General features: G+C 41.3%; 1 protein-coding gene across 6 annotated transcripts in view; it reads right to left on the reverse strand.

Moving 5' to 3' along the window:
• The window catches only part of LOC127496077 (uncharacterized), a 485656-nt gene that overhangs the window by 76685 nt on the left and 384941 nt on the right, over positions 1 to 24030 (reverse strand). For 3 of the 6 annotated variants that reach the window (XM_051863678.1, XM_051863677.1, XM_051863676.1), the window contains 3 exons: positions 12638 to 13108; positions 7029 to 7442; positions 5589 to 6038 (listed from right to left, as the gene is read on the reverse strand). In XM_051863678.1, coding sequence (XP_051719638.1) covers positions 5589 to 6038; positions 7029 to 7442; positions 12638 to 13108 — 1335 coding nt within the window. The remainder of the gene's footprint in view (positions 1 to 5588; positions 6039 to 7028; positions 7443 to 12637; positions 13109 to 24030) is intronic. The other 3 variants (XM_051863679.1, XM_051863681.1, XM_051863680.1) reach the window with 2 other exon arrangements.

Here is a 24030-nt window from a genome sequence, read left to right on the forward strand (position 1 = left end):
TATCCTTTTATTGATCTTATGAAGTATTCTAATTTTTTGAGATAGTGAATTGGTGGGTTTTTGTTAAATGTGAGCCAAAACCATCACAATTAAAAGAACCAATGACTTAAAGTTCTTCAGTCTGTGTGCATTGAATTTATTTAATACACGAGTTCCACAATTTGAGTTGAATTACTGAAATAAATTAACTTTTCCACGACATTCTAATTTATTGAGATGCACCTGTATACGCTTGCATTGCTTTCACTGCAGCGTCTAAATGACCGTCTGCTAGTCACATAATGTCGAGGATACTTTCCTTTGCGTCATCCTGGAGGAGCGATCACAGTAGAACGCTGACAATAAACACACTTTTGGCGTGGATAAAACAATAAATTGCCGCAGGAGTCTTCAAGAGGAGCTCCGCGAGGTATACTCAATGTCTTCTGGCTGCCGCCGCCATCTTGCCGTGAGTCATGCACGTCAGACAGATAAAGACAAAATTTTTACTGTAAAATTACATAAAAAATGTCTGGTTAGAGCTTTTACAGTTTTTCCCTGTATATAGTACGGGAACTTATTGATAACCTATTAACAGTGTTTTTCCGTATCATTTTTACAATATTTTACAGTTAAAATTGTACTTATTTTTTACAGTATGTTGGACTTTATTCTTGTACAGATGCTGTAGTAAGCAGTACATAAAATATTGAATGAAAATGTCTCTGAAACATCTGTGTATTTCTCAAATATAGCATTTATTTCACTTCAGCTGTGATAAAGTATGCAAACACTACACAAGTGTCACTACGAGAAGCAGAAATTGTCCGACTTCACTTCTCCATTTTCAGCTCCTCCACAACTGCAAGCGGCAACTCTCACCTATCGGTCAAATCCAGCCGCAGCCAAACACACCTTTCAGCTTTTCAAGCATCAACGCAGGCGTCCGCCAATCAGATCGCCTATGCAAATACCCTAGCACAGATGCTAGCAAATACGTTCAATCGCTCTTTTTTTGTGTGTTCAGCAGATAAAAGAAATTCATACAGTTGGTGAGTAAATGATGACAGAATTTTCATTTTTGGTCTGAATCAGGTTTGAACTGGTTTGAAATTGATATTGATAGCATATTCTAGTACATCCCAAAAACAAAATCAAGAAAAGGGCATAATAGGACCCCTTTAACCAATATTATCAATTAAACATATATTTTATTATACAGATTTTCTGAAACAAATTTCCATGACATTTTCTGGATTTTTTTTATTTTTCAAAAACCTTTCCAGGCCTGGAAATAGCTATTTCCATGCTTTTTACAGGTTTTTTTTTTTTTATGACCGTACGGACACTGGCCATAGCCAAATGGCAACATATTACTTTTTTTCCACTTTCTCACTCTTCAAAAACAACAACAACAACAACAACAACAACAAATGTTAGAAATAAAAAGGCCGTCCAATAATATGCTGTTTTCAGGCCACATGATCTTTGATTTTCCCTTCAAGATGCCTTTGTTAAATTAATTTAACTTTGTTAAAGTTTATTTAACATAATTTTAAAGAAAATGTAGAAATTAACACTGCAATGTGATAATACTGCACCATAATGGAAAACATTATAGCTGTGTTGATATACGGCAACTCTGTACTACAATGAAACTGCATTAATGTATTTTCTCAAAGGGAATTTTTGCAGATAGTGCCATCAGATATATTACATTTTATTAATTTTTGGAAGTGTTTAGCATAATATAATTGCATTCATGCATAAAACACCATTTTCATTTTCACATGATTTGCAGTTCTTCTTTTCAGTCAAAGATAAGCAAAGGAAGTTGTTTCAAATGACAACAGTAAGAAAGTTCAGAGTCATTTTAAATGATTTTAGGAACAATAATGAAAATATACAATGTTTCTTTAAAAACATATATACAGTGTTTCTTCTAATTCTCAAAATATTCGTTTCTTCTCTAATTAATTTAAGAAATATTAAAATAAATGAATGGATGAATATATATTTTTATAGAAAAAAAAGACCATTTTCCACTGTGGTACAGAGTAGCATATTATTTTTTCAGATATTCCTTTGTTATTAGATCTATTTTATGTTTAAAAAGAAAACACACACACACACACACACACACACACACACACAAACAAATTGGAGCATATTCCACCATTAGAACATAACACATTACAGGGTTAAAAAATCTATTGAATATATAAGTATTTTTAATACTTTTTGAGATTTAAACTGATTCTGAAACAAAGCTTGAATAATTTCATTAATTTCTTTTAACCATTCAAAAATCAATATGACTGTTGCAGATTCAACTGATATGAAGGTAAAGCTCTGTCAGTTTCTACACTATGTTTGTAAACACTTAATCTACAGCTCCATTAAAGTCAAGTGCTGTTGTGTCCTCCTATGTGTTACCAGGGTTGGGCAAAAATACATCAAAATGTATTTTAAAATAAAATACTAAATACCTTAATTTTAAATGTATCAAAATAAACTACAAAATACAGTAGCCAAACCATGTATCAAAATAAACTACTGTATTTTTTTATTTTAAAAATACTAAAAAATACTTTTACAAGGGAGCATTAAATTTCTTTGCAAACCTTCCATCAATTGGCCTATGTGATCTATCCCTTCACCATTACACTGACTCAGCTGATTAACTAAACAATGTTTGATAGCACCAGCTTTTCTCTGACCGAGTCATGCAATAAATCTGACATATGCAACCAGTTAAAGGCACAAATATGTAGGATTTTTAGATTAAAATATCCAAAAACCACTAGAACAATGTTATATATTTTGTTGACTTGTGTACTTACATTATCCCAGATGTTTCCAAGAATGTTTAAATCCAGAGAAATAAGCAATTTTAACCAGGACACAGACCGTGTCCGTGCGTCACCTATCAATGACATCATTACCCTCGATTTCCGGTTTTATTTGGTCGAAACCATGGAAACATCAAAGACACTTTAGTACTGTATATTATGTGTTTTATTAGACAGGGGAGCAACTGTTTGGTTACATTCATCGACAGAAAACTCATATTATATAGCTTAACACATTAAGGGCCAGATTTACTAAATGGGGCAAATCAGCATGAGAGCGCAATTCCACAAATGCGTCGATGGGAGTGGCAAGTTTTGCGTGTGATCTACTGCTGACACGCAAATTAAAGAACACAGACACAGTCAAATCATTTACATAATGACTAACGCAATCTACCAAGAGCAGTGCAAATTAGAGTTGGGTCACAAATAAACAGAGCTGATGTCTGATGCTGATGCTCTCATCAGGTGCAGGTCGACACAGGCACAACTTAATATGTAATCTGACAAACACGTACACATATATAATATTGTTTGCCAAGCCATGTTGGCCTATATAGTTTGGATAACATCTTACTCTGGCATTTCAAAGAAATTAATAATCTTCCTTCTACCACGCACTCTCTGTTCTCTGTGGTGTCTCCTCCGAACAGCAGCAATTGCAGCCATGTCACAAAATGGGTTAAGACATAGTCCACACCTTTTCAGTGCTAATTTTACACTGCGTGTTTTTAGTAAATCCTGACAGTAGTTTTTTAATGCCAAAAGAGGGTTTGCACTGGCACAAGCTGTTAGTAAATCTGGCCCTAAGTCTTTTTGTTTGAATCTTGTTTTCTTGATTTACCGCGAATACCATGTTTTACCATGACTAATATCGATCTAGCTTACTGCAGTGTGCAACATGTCTCATAGCAGTCGCCGAGCAAAAGCACAGTGTAGCACTATAACAACTTTCAACATACAAATGTATCTAATATGATAAACAGCACTGCTTTACCCTACGTGCACATGACCAGAAGAAGCGGAAACAGCGACTGTGGCATAATTAAAGATCCGCTGCTGTGGAGACGTGTGTCGCGCTCGCCTCTCATTAGCAATCGCTCCAGCGGCCTCGTTACTGCTCCCACAGCACTCGGCCATGCTCTGCTTACAGTAACGTTAATACTCTCATCCATGAACATGATTTCTGCCCGAGTCCCATCCCGATTCTTTTCCACCGGCTGTAGACGTGAGGACAACACCTCCAATGATTCCGTGAAATCAAGGTGTCATCAAGCTACACATTTGTTTTGAATGAGCGATCTCTAGTGGCAAAAATGTTAAAAATTGATTGTAATTATCCTCATATGCTGATGATTGCATGTCTCCTCAAAACCTGCCTGTACCGCATGCTGCTGAATTTTCTTCCTTAGAAGTGCTGATGCTAATGTGAAGGCATCTTCTTTTCCAATTGTGTATGTTTGAAGGGCTTTTAGTTACGTAGAACAGTTACTTTTGGGCTTTTATTTTTGGCTCAGAGCCAGGCCAGAGTGAAAGACCATGTTTGTGGGAAAACTGCATGTGTAAGTTGCAGAGTAAGAGAACTGTGATTGTCACATGACAGGTGGCAGCATTTTTCCTGGTTATGTGCCTAATATGGGAGAGAATAAGGTTTCAACCTTGAAGATTAGAGGGTATAAAAGCCACAGGGAACACTATAATCTTTGTCTTACACTCTGCAGCTACTTGTGAGCTTGTCGACTGTTTGACCTTTCTTGCAAGAAATAAAACCTTTAAAGACAATTGGATGTGTTTATCTCTTATGCAGTAGAGTCAGTGTTGTTTTTTTGCCACAACATCTCCCAGATGAAAGTTAGTTTTAAAGTAACCAACAGTATAATGTTTGCAAATGACTCATAATTGTATCCTAATTTAGTTACTTGGTGTTTGGTAACGAAGGGCCTACTTTGCATCTGCAACACTGACTTAATGACAAATAAGTCATTCATAAGAAGACAACTGATGGCACCTATATTTATAGCAACTAGTTTCTAACTAATTAATCAATCATTTGACTGTTAATCAAATATATGGGGGGCTGCTGCTCAGTATAATATTTTTCAAGAACATTATGTAAATTGGTAAACTATTTAGCCTAGGCTACCAAAACGAACACCAAATCTTAACATGAACTGTTAAAAATTATAGCAATTTATGCAAAAAAATTGATGGAAAGCTGGCAGCCTGCACGTTTCTTGACCACCTTCTTCCATATGGATCAATTTTCTGTTCTGATCTCTACAAGTCTCTGCAAACTATTGAGTAGGCACCAATCAGAGGCTACAATTTTATGATGTCATCATGTAGACTTCTTACAATGCATTTTACAGTATTTTAAAAATACAAAAATACAAAACACTAAAGTATTTTGATACAAAATACAAAGCCATTTTCATGCCCTATCAAATACAAATTACAAAATACTATTTTGTATTTGAAATACGTATTTGAAATACGTGTATCATAAATACTGCCCATCCCCGTATATATATACACGTCACACTACGTATATATGACACTCCAGGACCGCGGTGGCAACTTCACCACCGCAGTGTCACTGTCAATATAGTTTCTTTTTGTGATGATATGCAATTCAATTCTGATTCATGTTCACATACATAAGTTAATTACATTTAAGTTAATTACATTGCATTAATTCTATTATGAGCACTGAGTACAATAAAACAAACAGCGGTCTTTTTCCCACCAGGGTCTCACCTGAGCTGTGAGATGTAGGGCAGACACTGGAGGAATCCCCTCACTTCACTCTCTTCATCTGTCCAGTCTCTCAGCTCTACTGGTTTCTTCTCTGTTTGGAGTTTCAGCACTTCTAGGAGGATGGAGCTCTTTCTCTCTGAGAGATCTATGATCCAGACTGCAGGAGCTGACTGATAAATTGGCTGTAATGCTGGAAGGACACTCCTGCCTGTTTGAGTCTCATAGTCCTTCACCCGTGAACACAGATCCAGCAGGAAATCACAGTGTTCATCTTGAAGATCATTATAAAGCCAATCATCGTCATAACAGACAAATGATCTGTAGCTGCACACAGATGCTAACAGCTCAATGAAATTCTCTCCTGTAGTTGTAACACACTTTGAAGCTGCAACAGTCAGATTCAGCAGAAACTGGACAGATTTCTCCATCTCCAAATTATGTTTATGAATTCTGTGGAGAGACAAAATGAGAAAGTTAATGTCCAGAGCTGGATAAAATGAAATACTACAGTAAATGAGCAGAGTTTTTTTTCCATCTACTGTTTCTTATGGCTGAAACAAATGTTTATCTGTTTTTCAAATACAATTATAAAATATGTATTTTAAGAATTAGGCTTTTCTGGGATTTTTGTGTGTGTCTCTGAAAATTAAACTGACATTTAATAAAATGTGAAAAATAATCAAATAATGTAATTAATTTCTTTGAGACATTCTTTCAAAATGATTTAAGCCATTGAATCAGTTGATATGAAGGTAAACCTGTGTCAGACAGACAGTTTCTACACTGTGTTTGTTTTCTGATTGGACAGTAAGCACTTAATCTAGAGCTCCATTAAAGTCAAGTGCAGTTGTTTCCTGTATATGATCACATGAGTAATCACATTTACATGCACCTTACATGTTTGATTTCAGTCGGACTAAAACTATTATTCATCTTTTCAAATGTCACGTAAATGCCTTAGTCTGAATAAAATTGCACAAGTGTGGTTTTTCTAAAGACAAACTAACAAACCTAGATAATTTGACAGTAGTTTTTCTTCACTGTATATACTGGGAGTCTGGGACAGAGATTGTAGCTCGACTAAGCAAAAACCCACTGTAGCTCAATAATAACTGAACATGTAAACATACTGTGAGCTGAATGAAGCTGCTACAATAGAAATATGAACACAATCAATCTCTACACTGTAAAAACAAACTGACAATGAGGGTGAGAGCAGGATTTCAACAACAGATCTACTTACAACATACAACACTATACTGATATTGACAAAACCACATGTCAATATAGTTTCTTTTTGTGATGATATGCAATTCAATTCCTGATTCATGTTCACATACATAAGTTAATTACATTTAAGTTAATTACATTACATTAATTCTATTATGAGCACTGAGTACAGTAAAACAAACAGTGGTCTTTTTCCCACCAGGGTCTCACCTGAGCTGTGAGATGTAGGGCAGACACTGGAGGAATCCTATCAATTCACTCTCTTCATCTGTCCAGTCTCTCAGCTCTACTGGTTTCTTCTCTGTTTGGAGTTTCAACACTTCTAGGAGGATGGAGCTCTTTCTCTCTGAGAGCTTTATGATCCAGACTGCAGGATCTGACTGATAAATTGTCTGTAATGCTGGAAGGACACTCCTGCCTGTTTGAGTCTCATAGTCCTTCACATGTGAACACAGATCCAGCAGGAAATCACATCTCTCATAATTCACAGAAAACAGCAGTTTCTTCACAGTTTCTTCTATTGTCTCTTTCTGGTGGAGAGCAGCTTGCAGACACAAATCCAGTATAAATAATCTCTTTCTTTTCTCCCATGATTCAGCTGTTTTATTTTGTGGTTCAAGAAATCTAAAGAAAGAGTGAACAAGATTCAGTTAGAGATGACAAAGGAGACAAATAAAGATTCTTAAAATTAATCAAAACAGTTTGTCAGATAATACTGTAGGTCAGTGTAACTGAACAGTGAAAAGTAATTTAACAGATGTTTTTGTAATTATCCCAGTTGTCAGTTTTGCTCTGAGGTGGAATTTATTTTTTTTCTGGCAAAATATAAAAATGATATGGGCAAGTGGAACCACACTGATTAAAATCAATTACATTTTTCAAACAACAACAACAACAACAACAACAACAAAAAAAAAAAAAAAAAAAAAAAAAAAAAAAAAAAAAAAGAGGGCATAACTGCAAATAAACTGTGAAACATAATGAAACAAATATAGTAATTTAAATAATTTCCTGAAACCACAAATTTTTAATTAACAGATTCAGTTGATGTTAAAGTACATCTTTGTCAGACAGATGGTTGCTCCATCATTATTGATTCATCACTAAACACTTTGGCTGCATTTACACTGTCAACCAATTCCCCAGATATCTAGAAACCTAATACATTCACGTATCAACTGTCAGTCTCGCTGTGTGGAAGAAAACATTATGAACTCAGGCACACAGAACCGCTGATCCCAAACAAATGTGAAGAGGTGCACTCGCCAGCTCCTGCTGCTAGACACCACAACGCAAGACCAACACGTTTCAGAAGTGGTATTGCCCAGCTGAGACTTCTTGGTCTAAATCATATATCCTTAGTTACCAAGGTCGATATTAGCAGGGACAAATTCTTCCCTTTTCTCTGGTGAATCAGCCACAGTATTGTATCCCAAAAATTGGCATAAGTTGAAATCAAGCTGCCAATTGACTTGTTCTCTACTTCCTCGACATTAAGACATTAGACAGTGGTAGATATTTTCATCTGACCACCTCTCCAACAACACATCAACACCTGCTTTACCATATAATTTTGGTAACCTGCCCAGCAGTGAACAATGACGTGACAAGAAAGAGAGAGCAGATCAGCCAAGACCATTCTTGTATTGTCAAAGCTGAATTTTCAGCATCATTACTCCAGTCTTCAGTGTCAAATGATCCTTCAGAAATCATTCTAATATGATGATTTGCTGCTCAAGAAACATTTGTGTAAAATTGTACAAAATATTTGTGTATAATATTTTTTTTTCAGGATTCTTTGATGAGTAGAAAGTTCAAAAGAACAGCGTTTATTTGAAATATAATCTTTTGTAACATTATAAATGTCTTTACAGTCACTTTTGATCGGTTTAATGCATCCTTGTTGAATAAAAGTATTAATTTCTTTAAAAATAAATAAATAAATAAAAAATCTTACTGACCCCAAACTTTTTACTGGTAGTATATAATGTTACAAAAGCTTTGTATTTCAGATAAATGCTGTTCTTTTGAACTTTCTATTCATCAAGGAATCCTGAAAAAAAAAAAAAAAAAAAAAAAAAAAGTACAGAAAAACTGTTTTCAACATTGATAATAATAACAAATGATTCTTGAGCAGCAAATCAGCATATTAGAATGAATTCTGAAGGATCATGTGACACTGAAGACTGGAGTAATGATGCAAAATTCAGTGTTTTGGGAAAACTTGTGCTTCATAGTATCTGCTTTATCTAAAACTTCAAATTATAATTTTAGTGCTGGCCGGATTGAGTCAGTCATATGAAATACTTAATTTCACTTTATTAATTGTATTTTGATTATTCACTGGTCCAATAGCAGTTCTCTGTATTCTGTTACGCTAACGCTCTCTATCTGCTTTCTTTCAACAGACATCAGTCTGGTGAGATATAAAGTCAATTCAAAGACCAGCAGGAACAGGAAAAAAGGCTTATGACAAAAGAATAAATTAAAAGATGAATGACAAATTAGCTTTGAGAAATTGAAATTAGTTCTTTCACACTGTGATATGTCCAAGACATAGGGGATGATTTGATTTATTAGATAATTGGAACATTTGGGGTTTATGACTGTGGTGTTTAACACAACTACATGGCAACTAATATTATTCAGCTGTATTATTGGAAACATTTAGACACTGTCAAATGGGGAATGCCACATGGCCTATGTTCAGAAGTTCATGTCATTAGAATTTTGTTACTAATTTAGAATTGGTGGTATTTGCACCTTGGTATTTAGGATGGTTAATTGCAAATAAAATTAAAGAAATACTGATGAGTCAATTAGGAGGCATATTCTAAAACGACTCAACTTTAGACTGATGGACAAATGAGATATAAGAGGACACGATTACACCAGCAACTCTTAGATGTGCATGGTTTTTAACCATTGCGCAAGGGGGGAATTGAAAATCAAAGTCACTGACAGATAATTTGATGATTTTTTTTTTTTTGATAAATGATGGATATTTTGTGTCCAAAACAATGTCAGAAAAGGTGTGTACATGGATTTGAATGGTCAACCAAGGGGAATACCAAATGAATTTAAAGAGAATTATATTTATTGTGATTAACAGAAGCTCATTAACCACACTAAAGACTCATTGAGAGCCTTGGGAGAACAGTTGTTCCCATGGCTGGTCCCCACAATGTAATATAAACCTGTACACACACACACACACACACACTCACAAACACAAATATAACACAGACACAGATGTCATGTTATAAGACAAACACAGATGTCACGTTTATTGAGAGGAATGAGTGAAGGGAAAGTTAATTGTGCAGTCACTGACATACTGCACTGAGCCGTGTTGAGTAGCATGTTGCAATCAGGTGTGCCTCATACGTCCAGAAAAGTGAAGCTGTGGGCTCTTTGATCGCCCCTTGGTGGCTGGATGCAGTACAGGTCATAAATCCCGCCCTCTCTATGTAAACGAATGGTATGGAGATAAAAAAATAAATTACACTTCCAAAAAAAAATTCCGAAAGATGGTTTTGGTCATTTAAGGTAGTTGTTATCACACTGATATATGTTCAGTTGTTCATTTTTGTGATAAGTTCGATTTTAGCTGGCAATTTGATGCTATAGAAACGGGGTGTGTCGTTATGATTGACAGTTGTGATTGACAGCTTCTCTGAGGACTGTCGAAGCTTCGAGGGGAGATTGAAGATATATACTAACTAACTATTATTTCGATTTCTGTGTTATTTCACACTGACAAAATGAGCTGTTCAGCAGTAAACTGTAGGCTAACCGACCTACAGGATCTGATGGATCACTGAGGTTTTTTTCGGTAACGTTAAATGTGGGCTTTATAAGCTAATTAATAATTGTCATTAGCTAAGATAACACGCCTAACATTAGCCATGACGGAAAAAGCAGGTGATCTGGCAGTTACTAATTATTTTTATGGGTATAAAATAATTAGCAGGACAAAACTAATAATAGCCTACTCTAATTAATTATAGAGCACTGTCTACAGCATTCGATCTCCTGTAACGTTAGTTCAACTTGATTTAAAATGGCAGGACCATTTCTGACATTTTGAGTTGTTGCATATTATTGAGTTTATCTACTGAATTTGCTGTTTCAAAAATATTATAGCTCTAGAAACAGAATATTATTTTTCAGGTAGAATTTTAAATTGTGTATAATTTATATATTTAAAATACATCAATTACGATACGTTATTTTGACCTATCCCAATGTATTGTAGTTATCACTAGTAATTTATTTGAAAACAAATAATGTACATTAATAAACATTCAAATAAATGTAAATTCCTCTTTGCCAGATGGCTTAATTACATCGTTTAAACCAAATGAAATAAAAGGAAGGAGGAAAAGAAAAATATAATAAACAATGGATAATAAAACAAATAGGCGATTTGATGATGCAGACGTCTGTTGATGTTGATGTGGTTGATTGGGTGTTTGGGCAGAAGTCCAGGCTCCAAACTGACGTTTTTGCGTAACATGTCAGAGCCCATCGTCATACGTTTTACGTTCAGTTTATTACAATGGAAGGAAGCGCTATCGCGTCGTCCATCTTTTTTTTACAGTCTATGGTTGCAATACGTGTTAGAGAAAAAAAAAAAAAATAACTTCACTGCTACATATGAATAACGCGTGACGTCACGTCTACGCCTCGTCTGCATTTAAATCTTAAATTTAATGGAATAAATAGCAGAATAAATTAAAAAAAAAATAAGACGTTGAAACGAGTGCATGCATAGCAAAGTTATTTTATTGAACCATTCTGAACGCCATAAAGTAGGGCTCGGTGCAGCCTGCGGAGGACGTCCAACTCCGCCCACATCCAAGTGTAACATCAGAAGCCACGCCTGTGATGAGAAGTTCGGATCATTTTACTGACTCAGATCTTTGAATCTCGTATGTTTGTGATCATCGGTTCTGTGTGTCTGAGTTCATAATGTTTTCTTACACACATTGAGACTGACAGCTGATACAGATGAATATATTTAGATTTCTAGATAACTGGGGAATTGGTTGACAGTGTAAATGCAGCCAAAGTATATAGTGATGAATCAATAATGGTGGAGCAACCATCTGTTTGACAAAGATTTACATTAACATCAACTGAATGAGTTAATTAAATTAATTTTAAATTTGTGGTTTGTTGCCTCGTAGAATGATCCATCAGGAGCTGTATTATTTGGAACATAAGTACAACAGTTAGCTTCATATACTGTACTTTACAAACACCTCCTTTCTTCTGAGTATAATCAATTTAATGTTTGTCTGTTTTGCCATGTCATTTTGCTTATCCAGCCAATATGAGGTCAGGGTTCTACAGTCCCTACTTCATTGTACCCAAGAAAAGCGGTGGGTTACGACCAATCTTGGACCTGCGAGTTTTGAATCGGAGCCTCCACAAGCTACCATTCAAAATGCTCACGCAGAAACACATTTTCGAGTGCATCCGTCCCCAAGATTGGTTTGCAACGATCGACCTGAAGGACGCGTACTTTCATGTCTCGATTCTACCTCGACACAGGCCGTTCCTGCGCTTTGCGTTCGAGGGTCGAGCATATCAGTACAAGGTCCTCCCCTTCGGGCTGGCCCTGTCTCCCCACGTCTTCATGAAGGTAGTGGAGGGAGCCAGTGTTCCCATGAGTCAGTTCAAGTTCAGGTTAACATACATGTATTAATGTGATTGTTATGTTAACAAATATTTAAGTTGATTACATAATTTAATTTTGAGCACTAAATTTAATAAAACAAACATAGGAAGGTGTTTTCCATTGAGACTCTCACCTCAGCTGTGAGATGTAGGGTAAACACTGGAGGAATCCTCTCACTTCACACTCCTCATCTGTCCAGTCTATCAGCTCTACTGGTTTCTTCTCTGTTTGGAGTTTCAGCACTTCTAGGAGGATGGAGCTCTTTCTCTCGGAGAGATTTATGATCCAGACTGCAGGAGCTGACTGATAAATTGGCTGTAATGCTAGATGGACACTCCTGCCTGTTTGAGTCACATAGTCCTTCAAATGTGAGTACAAATCCAGCAGGAAACCAGATTGATCTGTCTGATTTGCATTAACAGAGTGATAGTCAGCATAGTTTTTTCCACAGGGGAAATTTGTGTAGCTGCACACTGATGTTAACAGTTCACTGTAATTCTCTCCAGTAGCTGAAACATACTCTGATGCCCAAACACACAAATTCTGCAGAAAGAGCAGAGCAGACCTTTTCCTTTCACCTTCTTCTAAAACATCTTTATAAAACCTGAGGAAGCAAGCATAATCACACAAATAATGAACTTCACTGTAATTGGGTAGTAGTAGTACAACTGATTCTGAACAGCAAGTGAGAAACGTCTAAGGTTACTTGATTGTACTTGCTGTGCATCATACGCTAACAAGAACATTCTGTGTTCAGTCGGTTGTGAAGCATATGTGGCAAACACGCCAAGACCTTGGCTGAAATAACCTCTGACAATGATGTCATTGGAATGAGCACTTATGAGAGGCTATAAATATATGTGAAACAGATGCGCCTTCAGGTTATCACTTTGTCTGAAGAGACGTATATACACGCCCCCAGTGCGGCAATGAGGTGCAGCATCTTTTTTCTGCTTTTTCAGGGAACAGGGTTACAGTCAAGTAACTATCTGGATATGAAAGTAGGCATCTTTCAGATCCACTGATATAAACCAATACCCGGGGCAAATTTGTGTGAGGATTTGTTTCATGGCTAACATTCTGAAAGGCTGTCTCATGAAGGTGCGATTCAGACATCTCACCCTTTTTTTTTTTCACAAACACTGCAAAATACTGTTCCCTTTCAGTCGGTCACGTTCGACGTACGTCAGTAGTGACCGACGAATTGGGATATCGCTAGAGATCGCCTATCAGCTTCGAGTGAACTACAACAGGCCAATTGTAACGAAGGGTTTGCAGAGTGGGGATCCATTTGCAGCTTTATTAAGAATATTATATACACAGGTAGACGGGGCAAAGGCAAGAACATAAACAAGGACAGGCAATGGTCGAGACAGGCGGCAGACAAACAGTATCGGGTCACAGGCAGAGATCAGGGCAGGCGGCAAACAAACACAGTCCAGTACACAGGCAAGGTTCAGGGCAGACAGCAGAGAATCACAAAGAATAAACAGTCCAACGGAAACCAGGAAACAGTCCACAAGAAAACGCTTAGTAATGATCACCGGGGCAAATCAAGACTTCGTGGTGAGGTGGTGTGTGTGTGTGTAAGTCCTTTATAGTCCAGGTAATGATCTGCAGGTGTGTGTGGCAATTGGTGATTGGTGTGGAGTGTGCATGTGATTGGAAGGGAGGATTATGGGAAATGGAGTCCAGGAACTGACAGGAACAGATGGTGATCGTGACACCAATGAAGTTGGCGTGCGATATTTGCATAATGCGCACCGCCCCCGCCAGGTGGTATAAATAGGGGAGCAGATGCAATCGCACTCTGTCTTTCGCTTCGGAGCCAACCTGTGTGTTCCTGCTATTAGTCTGAGAGTGACTTCGCAAGCCTTTGAAGAGCTTTTGTTCTACAGTGCTGGCGTTATGGCACCTTACAGCGAGGCCGCGAGCTTTCCCAGAGTGAGCTTCTCGAGCTGTTATACAGCTCTCAACTGCTGTTTTCACAGCATTATTTGCCCCGTTTGGTTTGCGATTTGGGCCGGTTCCTCTGTGTGTGTGACTCAGGGAGTGAAAAGTGTACCTGCAGTCACATTGCGGCTGTTCCCTGTGTGCTTCGGCACAAAGAACAAGAGCTTCTAAAAGAGCTTCACAGACAGACACTGCGTCTTTTTCAAGACGTTATTCTGTCTGTGCGTTTCTGGAGGCGGTCGTTTCCTATCCTCACTGAAGGCCACAATCACTTTTTCTCATGTCTGCTTAGCGTGCTGAGACTGTGTTTGTGGGTGGTTCACATTCTCTTGTAAAACAAAAAAGAGAGCATGCCCACGTCGGCGCGTTGTTCGTCTTGCCTTTCTCGTAAGGGCTTGAGCGCTCAGCGCGCCGTGTGCCGTCGAGCTGCCGGCTGACAGCGCGCATTGCCATGGCAACCCAGCGCGTTGTTCGGCGCTCTAGATACGTGGTCGAGACTCGAGTGCCTCAAATGAGGTGGAGTCCCCTCACCTATTCCCCGATCTAGTTTCTCTTTCTGAATCAGAAAAGTACTACTTTTGGTGAATAAGCCAGGGTGACCAGAGGATCACAGTGGGGCAATACCTGCCGAGCCAATCTCCGTGGGCCCCCCACTCCTCTAATGCATCGCAAACATGTTGTGACTGTGTTCGTGGGTGGTTTATGTTTGGTAAAAACATGGCCATGTCGGCGCTCAGCGCCGTGTGTCGTTCAGTTAGACGACCACGTTCACTTTCCCACATGGCTGGTAGCTTCTGGGTGGATTGCTGGTCCTTCTCATGGGGGACCTAGCATCTTAGTCAGGGCTCCAGCAGAGAATCAGATGTCGACTGCTACATTGGAGAGAGGGTTGTTGGGCTCTGGACATGAAGATGAGGCTGAGCGTCCCACGGTTGTGATGTGCTCATGCTGAATCAGATTCAGAGTTAACGATCATGCTTTCCCGGGCCCCTGGGGGCGTGGTGCGACGCGTACTCACCTTGCCCCGCCCCCTGTCTTAGCCCGGACGTGCATGAAAAACTTGGCAGTTTGGAAGCCTTTTTTGGTGCCAAATATGGAACGCCAAAAGGGTCATAATCTGCATTAAAAGTTTTCTCTCTCTCACTACCCTCTGTGGTGGGGTGGCAGTGCTACGGGCACACCACCTCTGCCCTGCATGGGTCTTGGCCCCCGGCAAGTCTGTGGAAGGCCAAAGCACTCATTGCATATGGGTAGTTCTGAGTCGGGGTTGAGCTACGCATGATGCAAGTCATAGCGCAGGCCCCTGGCCAGACAATGTCCACCATGGTGGTCCGGAAACACCCCTGGCTAGCCTTGCAGAGGTGTGTCATCGTCTAAGTACGCTTTCTCGATGCTCTCATCTCACAAGCTGGCCTAAAATCCAGCCCGCTCAGCCCGCAGCCAAGCCACTCGGAGAAGCGGTCCTGGAGAAACGGGTGACCTGGAGCTGAGGTAAACAGTTCTTCGGGAGACAATGCCCGCATCGCTCCCTCCCCGGAGGAGGGCCGGGTGAATTTTGGTTTGTTCCGCCGCTGGCTCTCCGGAGACCAGCGGTGCCCACGGAGTAGAACTGTTTTCTAATCCTCCAGGTCCCAAGAGGGCGCGGCTGGCAGTGCGCGAGGCCCCACCTCGCCACTCTCAGCCCCCTCTCGCTTCGCCAGCAGGTCCCAGTGTGTTGGTCGAGGCCGCCTCCCATGTGCCGTCTCCCATTCACACTGCCACCTTGCAGAGTCTGACCACACTTCGGGCCGCTATGCCGTCCGAGTCGGGTCCCAGCACTCTACCTCGCTGCCCCACGCCCGGTACGTCTGTGGTGCATTTGGTCCCGCTGGTTCAGTGTCTGGAAGCCTGGCTAGCGCTTTCCAGCCCGTCCCGCTGACTCATTTGTACCATCAGACTCGGCTATGCGATTCAGTTCGCCCGGCGTCCCCCGGTGTTCAGGGGTGTCCATTACACTCGTGTGTCCCTGGACAATGCACCTGTTCTCTGGGCGGAGATTGCTGTCCTCCTGGCGAAGGATGCAGTCGAGCCGGTCCCTCCAGCCGATATGGAGTCAGGGTTCTCCAGCCCCTACTTCATTGTACCCAAGAAGGGGCGGTGGGCTACGGCCAATCCTGGATCTGTGTGTCCTGAATCGGTCCCTTCACAGGCTGCCGTTCAAGATGCTTACGCAGAAGTGCATTTTCAAATGCATCCGTCCCCAGGATTGGTTTGCAGCGATCGACCTGAAGGACGCGTACTTTCATGTCTCGATTCTGCCTCATCACAGCCTCCTTCTACGGTTTGCGTTCGAGGGTCGGGCATATCAGTACAAAGTCCTACCCTTCGGGCTGGCCCTGTCGCCCCGCGTCTTTACGAAGGTTGCGGAGGCGGCCATTGTTCCGCTCAAGGAACAGGGCGTTCGCATCTCAACTGCCTCGACGACTGGCTCATCCTGGCCAACTCGCGGGAGCAGTTGTGCGAACACAGGGACATGGTGTTAGCTCACCTCAGTCGGTTGGGTCTTCGGGTCAACTGGGACAAGAGCAAACTCTCCCCCGGGCAGAGGATCTCTTATCTCAGTAGGGAACTGGATTCGGTCGCCTGGACTGCGCGCCTCTCCGAGGAGTGCGTCCAGTCAGTGTTGACCTGCCTGAGTACGCTCAAGCACAGGACGGCGGCCCCACTGAAACTCTTTCAGAGGCTCCTGGGGCATATGGCATCCGCAGCCGCAGTCACGCCGCTCGGATTGCTTCATATGAGGCCGCTTCAACACTGGCTCCGCAGCCGGGTCCCGAGATGGGCGTGGCAGCGCGGTACGTTCCGTGTCCCCGTGACACCGAACTGCCGTCGCACCCTCACCAAGTGGTCGGACCCTTCGTTCCTGCGGGCTGGAGTTCCCCTCGAACAAGTGTCCAGGCATGCTGTGGTCCACACAGATGCCTCTGCCACGGGGTGGGGGGCCACGTACAACGGGCATGCAGCATCGGGTCTGTGGACGGGGCCCCAACTGCATTGGCATATCAATTGCCTTGAGTTGCTAGCAGTACATCTTGCACTGGGCCGCTTCCAGGAGCTGTTGACAGACAAGCATGTACTGGTCTGCTCGGACAGCACTGCGGCCGTTGTGTACATCAACCATCAGGGTGGTCTACGCTCCCGCCGTATGTCGCAACTCGCCCGCCATCTCTTGCTATGGAGTCAGAAGCTTCTGAGGTCGCTTCGTGCCATTCACGTCCCAGGCGTGCTCGACCGTGCAGCCGACGAGCTCTCACGGCAGCCTCCGCTTCCGGGCGAATGGAAACTCCATCCCCAGGTGGTCCAGCTGATCTGGCAGCGCTTCGGCGAGGCACAGATAGATCTGTTCGCCTCCCCGGAGACTGCCCACTGCCAGTTGTTCTATTCCCTGACCGGCGGCACGCTCGGCACGGATGCCCTGGCAATCAGCTGGCCCCGGGGCCTACGCAAATATGCGTTTTCCCCCAGTGAGCCTTCTCGCACAGCTCCTGTGCAAAGTCAGGGAGGACGAGGAGCAGGTCTTGTTAGTGGCTCCATACTGGCCCACTCGGACCTCGTTCTCGGACCTCATGCTCCTCGCGACAGCACCTCCCTGGCCCATTCCTCTGAGGAAGGACCTCCTGACTCAGAGACAGGGCACCCTCTGGCACCCGCGTCCCGATCTGGAGACTCCATGTGGTCCCTGGACGGGACGCGGAGGTTCTGAGTGATCTCCCGCAAGCGGTCGCAGACACTATCACTTCCGCTAGAGCTCCTTCTACGAGGAACCTCTATGCGCTGAAGTAGAACCTGTTCGTCGAATGGTGTTCCTCTCAACCAGAGCGAGAGGACCCCCGATCATGTTCGGTCAGAACCGTGCTTTTCTTCTGCAAGAGGGCCTGGAGCGAAGGCTGTCTCCCTCCACCCTCAAGGTGTATGTTGCCGCTATCGCCTGCACATCACTATGCAGTTGATGGTAAATCGCTAGGGAAGCACGATCTGATCGTCAGGTTCTTGAGGGGGGGCGAGGAGACTAAATCCTCCCCGGCCCCCCTCTGTACCCTCTTGGGATCTGACCCCGGTTCTTACATCTCTCCGGGGTCGTCCCTTCGAGCCTTTGCAATCAGTCGAGTTAAAAGTACTGTCCCTAAAGACCGTCCTCCTGGTTGCATTGGCCTCGCTCAAGAGGGTAGGGGACCTGCACGCATTTTCGGTTGACGAATCGTGCCTGGAATTCGGGCCCGGTGACTCTCACATTATCCTGAGACCCCGGCCTGGATTTGTGCCCAAGGTTCCTACCACTCCCTTTCGAGATCAGGTAGTGAACCTGCAAGCGCTGCCTTCGGAGGAGGCAGACCCAGCCCTAGCTTTGCTCTGTCCCGTCCGCGCTCTGCGCCTGTACATGGACAGAACGCAAAGCTTCAGGACCTCAGATCAGCTCTTTGTCTGTTACGGAGGCCAGCAGAAGGGAAAGGCTGTCTCCAAGAAGAGGATGGCCCACTGGATAGTGGATGCCATCGCCCTGGCATATGAGTCCCAGGGCGTGCCTTGCCCGCTCAGGTTGAGAGCCCACTCCACCAGAGGAGTGGCCTCTTCCTGGGCGCTGGCGCATGGCGCCTCGCTGAAAGATATCTGTAGAGCTGCGGGCTGGGCGACACCTAACACGTTCGCTAGATTCTATAGCCTTCGTGTAGAACCGGTGTACTCTTCCCGTGTACTCGCTTCCACCAGCCGGTAGACGCGAAGAGCCCGTTCTAGTGTCGGCTTGCAATGCCACTCCTGCCCCCTGGGCCGGATACATGCATCCTTTTTACTCCAGTCGAGTTCCCCGCTTGGCGAACCCTGTCGAGTTCCTCCGCCTCCCCCTTCGGCTCGGACATAATTGGGTAGTAGTAGTACAACAAGTGTTGTCAAAAGTACTGGTACTTCGGTACCAAGTCGGTACTGAAATTTTGAAAATGTGACGATACCAGCATTTCTGTAGTACCGGGAGTACCGAGTATCTGGGTATATTCGGTACCCACTGATAGGGCTGTGGCAGTATTTATACTTCAACAGGAAATGAAATGTCTTGGAATAACTTTTATCCTATAAACACTTTCACATTTAAACCAAAATTTTACTCTTTTTCTTAATTATTTTAAAAATATAAAGAGTCAGTAACCACAACGGTTTTATAAAAAGTATACCAGATTTACTTAGAAAAATAAGGTCAGAAATTAAATATGTCTGGTGAAACTCACTTTTCAGATCACAAATGCATTCAAATTCACATTTAACACATAAGGGCCCAAGACAACAAAATAGCCGGCAGAACCCTAGCTTAATGTGAAATGCCCTTCAAATGTTCAAATGATGCAGGCCTGAATGTAGTTCGGGTATGTTGTAGCCTTAAACCAAATGGCTGCTTCACCACACAGGCCAAACAAAAAATGGTACCTTTACTCAATGTGAATGTAACCTCACATGCACAGGATCAAAGGCGCCAGCAGAAGAAGACAGGACGAGAGGATTCGCGATGAAGAGAATACGGTTGAAGAGAAGACTCACATGGTCAACGATCTCAGCAAAGTCCACCACTCGATAACGCTATCCGGCTCTGTCAGGGTCTTTGATCATCGTCGGTCTCACATTTCCACACAGGCTTAACTAATCGAGGTCCTTGCTGAACACTTTCCTTATCTGGTGCATTACATTAACAGTTACCGTGTTTTTTTTTTGTTTTGTTTTTTTCCGGCAAACCACCCGTGTTCGACTCTCCTTCCTTGTACCTTGACCTCAACTGTGATTGACTCATACAAAAAACTTTCAGAAATAAAATAAATTCACAAAACATTTGTGTAACTCTTTCTTCCTATTCTTACAGGAATCTTTCGCATATTCACATATATTATTACCCAACAAATATTTAACATTTTAAATGCTGTATACAGTAAACCATGAACATTACTCAATAGGCATTTCTCTCATTGAGCAAAATCATAACTTCTTTGCTGGTCAATGAATCTTAACTTTTTTAATCTTAAATTATATTTATTAAACTATAAAATTATTTATTCAAACTTGTAAATCTTATACTAAAGAATATATTTCAACAGGGTTACATGAGCATGAGACTTCTTTCAAAAACATTAAAAATAGTAATATGTGTCCAATCTTTTGACTGGTACTGTAATTTAAAATCAGGCCTATACAAAATTTTCTTCATATGATGTGCAATAATACATGCATGCATGAGATCACAAAAATCATGTTTTCTGTTAAGAGTGGACATTATATTAACATTATACAATAGCAGATATGATCATGTTATCAGCATGCTCACAGAGGGTTTTGATTTCTTTTATCTAAAAGATTTGAGAATCATAGTGACCAGATATTGGTACACTTTGGACTGCATGCATATGATACTGAGATCACTGACTGGAAGCAGGAAAGTGTTTTTTAAGGCCCGAGCACCAAAGTGCGAGGACCCTATTGGATTTCCTCCATTTATTATTAATAACTTCTGCATACATTGGTTGATTTTTATGAAACTTCAGCTGTGTGTTCGTTGTACGAGGCTGATCAAATGGATGTGACTATTGTGAGTCAAAGTTATAGCGCCACCAACTGGCAGCAGAAAGTATGTAATTTTCAAAATGCTTTGAGATCACCTTCTGATTTTTAACTGATTTGCTTCAAACTTCATCAGTATAATGTCAAAACATGGCAGATGTAGACCTGTGAATGTATTTGTAATATCTTAAATATTATTGCCATGGCAACATGTCAAACTCAAAAACAAAAATGTTTTTGAGGCTCTTAACATGCTTCAAATTGCATGAAACTTGACACACACATCAATATTGTCGACCAGTAGATATGGGCAAAGCCTTAAAAACGGGCGTGGTGGAGGGGCTCAGTAGCGCCACCCTTTGACTAAAGTTGGGGGGTTAGTTTTACCTACAGTCACCAAACTCATCACATATATTGTTCTCATCAAGCTAGACAACTTTTTAATTTACAGTCATTAGCTCCGACCAACAGGAAGTCAGTTTTTTTATTTGAATGTAGATTTTTTGAAAAAAATCATGGCCTGTATTTAATACTACTACTATCTATTTATTGCCTGCCGTGCCGGCTTGGGCCCGTCATCGCTGCTTGCAGCTATATTTATTATTAGGGCCGAAGGCGAATTGATAGTGTTGGCCCCGTAATTGCTGCTTACAGCTATATTTCTTCTTCTTCTTCTTCTTCTTCCGCTCTTGAAGTCTATGGCAGCCCATAGAACCGCTTGCGGGAAAGTTGTGAAATTTGGCACACAGTTAGAGGACAGTCTGGCCTTTGTCCATAGCAAATTTGGAATCTCTAACTCAATCCCTCTAGCGCCACAAGCTGTCCAAAGTTGCACTTATGTTTATGTTAATAACTTTTGAACCTTAAGGGTTAGAAACAAAATTCGAAAACAAATCGATTGCAACCTATGACGTAATTTTCGTCATGAAAATTTTTCCGCCATTTTGAATTTTCTGAAAAAACTACTTTTTCGAACTCCTCCTAGGCCATTACCTCGATTTTTACGAAAATTGAACCAGATCATCTTCCGACCATGCCGACAAAAATGTATTAAAAGCTTTTTGTTTAACTTAACTGTTCTTGAATAACACGCAAATAAAATCAACGTAGAGCACTCCGAATTGGACTCAAGGTTATATCTCCGCAATGCTTTATCATATTCAGACCAAACTTGGTACATGTCATCAAAAGCATGACCTGAGGCACCATGCAGCGTTTCGGGGCAGCGCCATCTACTGGTGCGGAGATACGAAAAATAGGATTCGGGGCATCATGCCGAGTCGAATGATATCCCATTTTCCCATATCGGGCATTTTGGCCGTCGGCCATTTTGAATTTTGTGCTAAAACCCTGTATTTTACGAACGTATTAGCGTATCGTTACGAAACTCGGTATGGGTCATCAGCACGATGCCCTGAAGGAGCCTGAGAAGTTTCAGACCAGCGCCACCTAGTGGAGAATTTCTTTTTTCATATGCTTATAACTTTTGATCTGGTTGGCTTATTTTCACGGGAAATCTCCTGACTCCTGAATCCTGGCCGAGTCCAACGATACCAAACATGTTAGGTTTCGACTTATGGTTTGTGCGGCGTGGTGATTTAGCGCTTAAAAAACGATTGCGAATATCTTTGAAACCGTTCGAAACCAGCGTAGGAAACACGGAACCTAAGCTGGTTAACTATGTGTTTCAGCCCAAATGTCAAAATTTTGATAGGAAGTGGCAAAAAAATCAAAACAAAGTCGTCTATGGGTCATTTTTTATGATCTCTTACATGTCTATAACTCCAAAACGAAATGAGATATTTGCACCAAATTTGATACACACATGTATGGGGTCACCATGAGGACACATAAAAATTGGTGGGATTGTGCCTCTTGGTGGCGCTATAATTGAACAAAACATGAAATTTACATTAACTACAATACAGTATTATGATAAAAAATGCTATATTATACAAATGCATTGATGTACCATTACGAAACTCAGGATGTGGCATCGGCATCATGCTCTAAAGGTACACAATAGGTTGAGACAGCGCCTCCTTGTGGTCAAATTTTATAATGAAATATTTAAAAAATGCTAATAGCTTTATATAAATGTGGCCTATTGTAATGAGACTGGTCTTATTAATCAATCAAATCAATCAAACTTTATTTCTATAGCACCTTCCAACAACCAAAGCTGACCAAAATGCTGTACAACATTAAAAACAAGTACAAATAGGTGAGCAGAGCACATTACAACATTAAAATAAAGAGAAGTGAGTTTCATGCCGGCAAAAACTTGGATTTCATGTTGACAGACATAATCATTTTCCTATACTGCAGCAACGAATTAGAGGCATGATGCCAAAATCACTGTTCAGTCTGTATCTCTGCAATGCTTTGACATATTGACACCAAACTTTGCAGGTGTCATTGTCACCTGACTCTGACCATACCACATTAATTTGGTCACAGCGCCACCTATTGGTTGAAAGTGATGAACTAGTAAATCCTTACATTTGACAGTATATATCATTTTTCAGCTATTTTGCTAAAATGATCTCAATAGGTCTTTAATTGCTCACAGCCATGTTGGTTGGCTTCTTGTGCCGTTTTTGTGCTTGGCCCCGTAATTGCTGCTTGCAGCTATATTTAGGGCTCGAGCACCGATGGTGTCAGGACCCTATTGGAATTGCTCTGTTTATTAGGGCCCAAGCCACTAATGGTGCAGAGCCCTCTTGATCCCCTAAAGATTATTATTATTAGGGCCCAAGCCACTAAGGCACAGGGCCCGATTGTTTTTCTAAGGATTATTGGTATTATTATTATTATTATTTTTTTTTTTTCCATCATCCGGGGCTTTTTGGGGGCCTTAACATGCTCAAAAACTCTTGAAAATTGGCACACACATTGGAATCTGCGGCCATTAGGACACCACAGAGGCTGGTATTCGGGCGTGGCAGGGGGGCTCGACAGCGCCCCATTGAAAGAAGTCCGAAATCTTGGTCCATATAT

Source organism: Ctenopharyngodon idella, chromosome 15, assembly GCF_019924925.1.
Source record: "Ctenopharyngodon idella isolate HZGC_01 chromosome 15, HZGC01, whole genome shotgun sequence".
Classification (NCBI taxonomy): domain Eukaryota; kingdom Metazoa; phylum Chordata; class Actinopteri; order Cypriniformes; family Xenocyprididae; genus Ctenopharyngodon; species Ctenopharyngodon idella.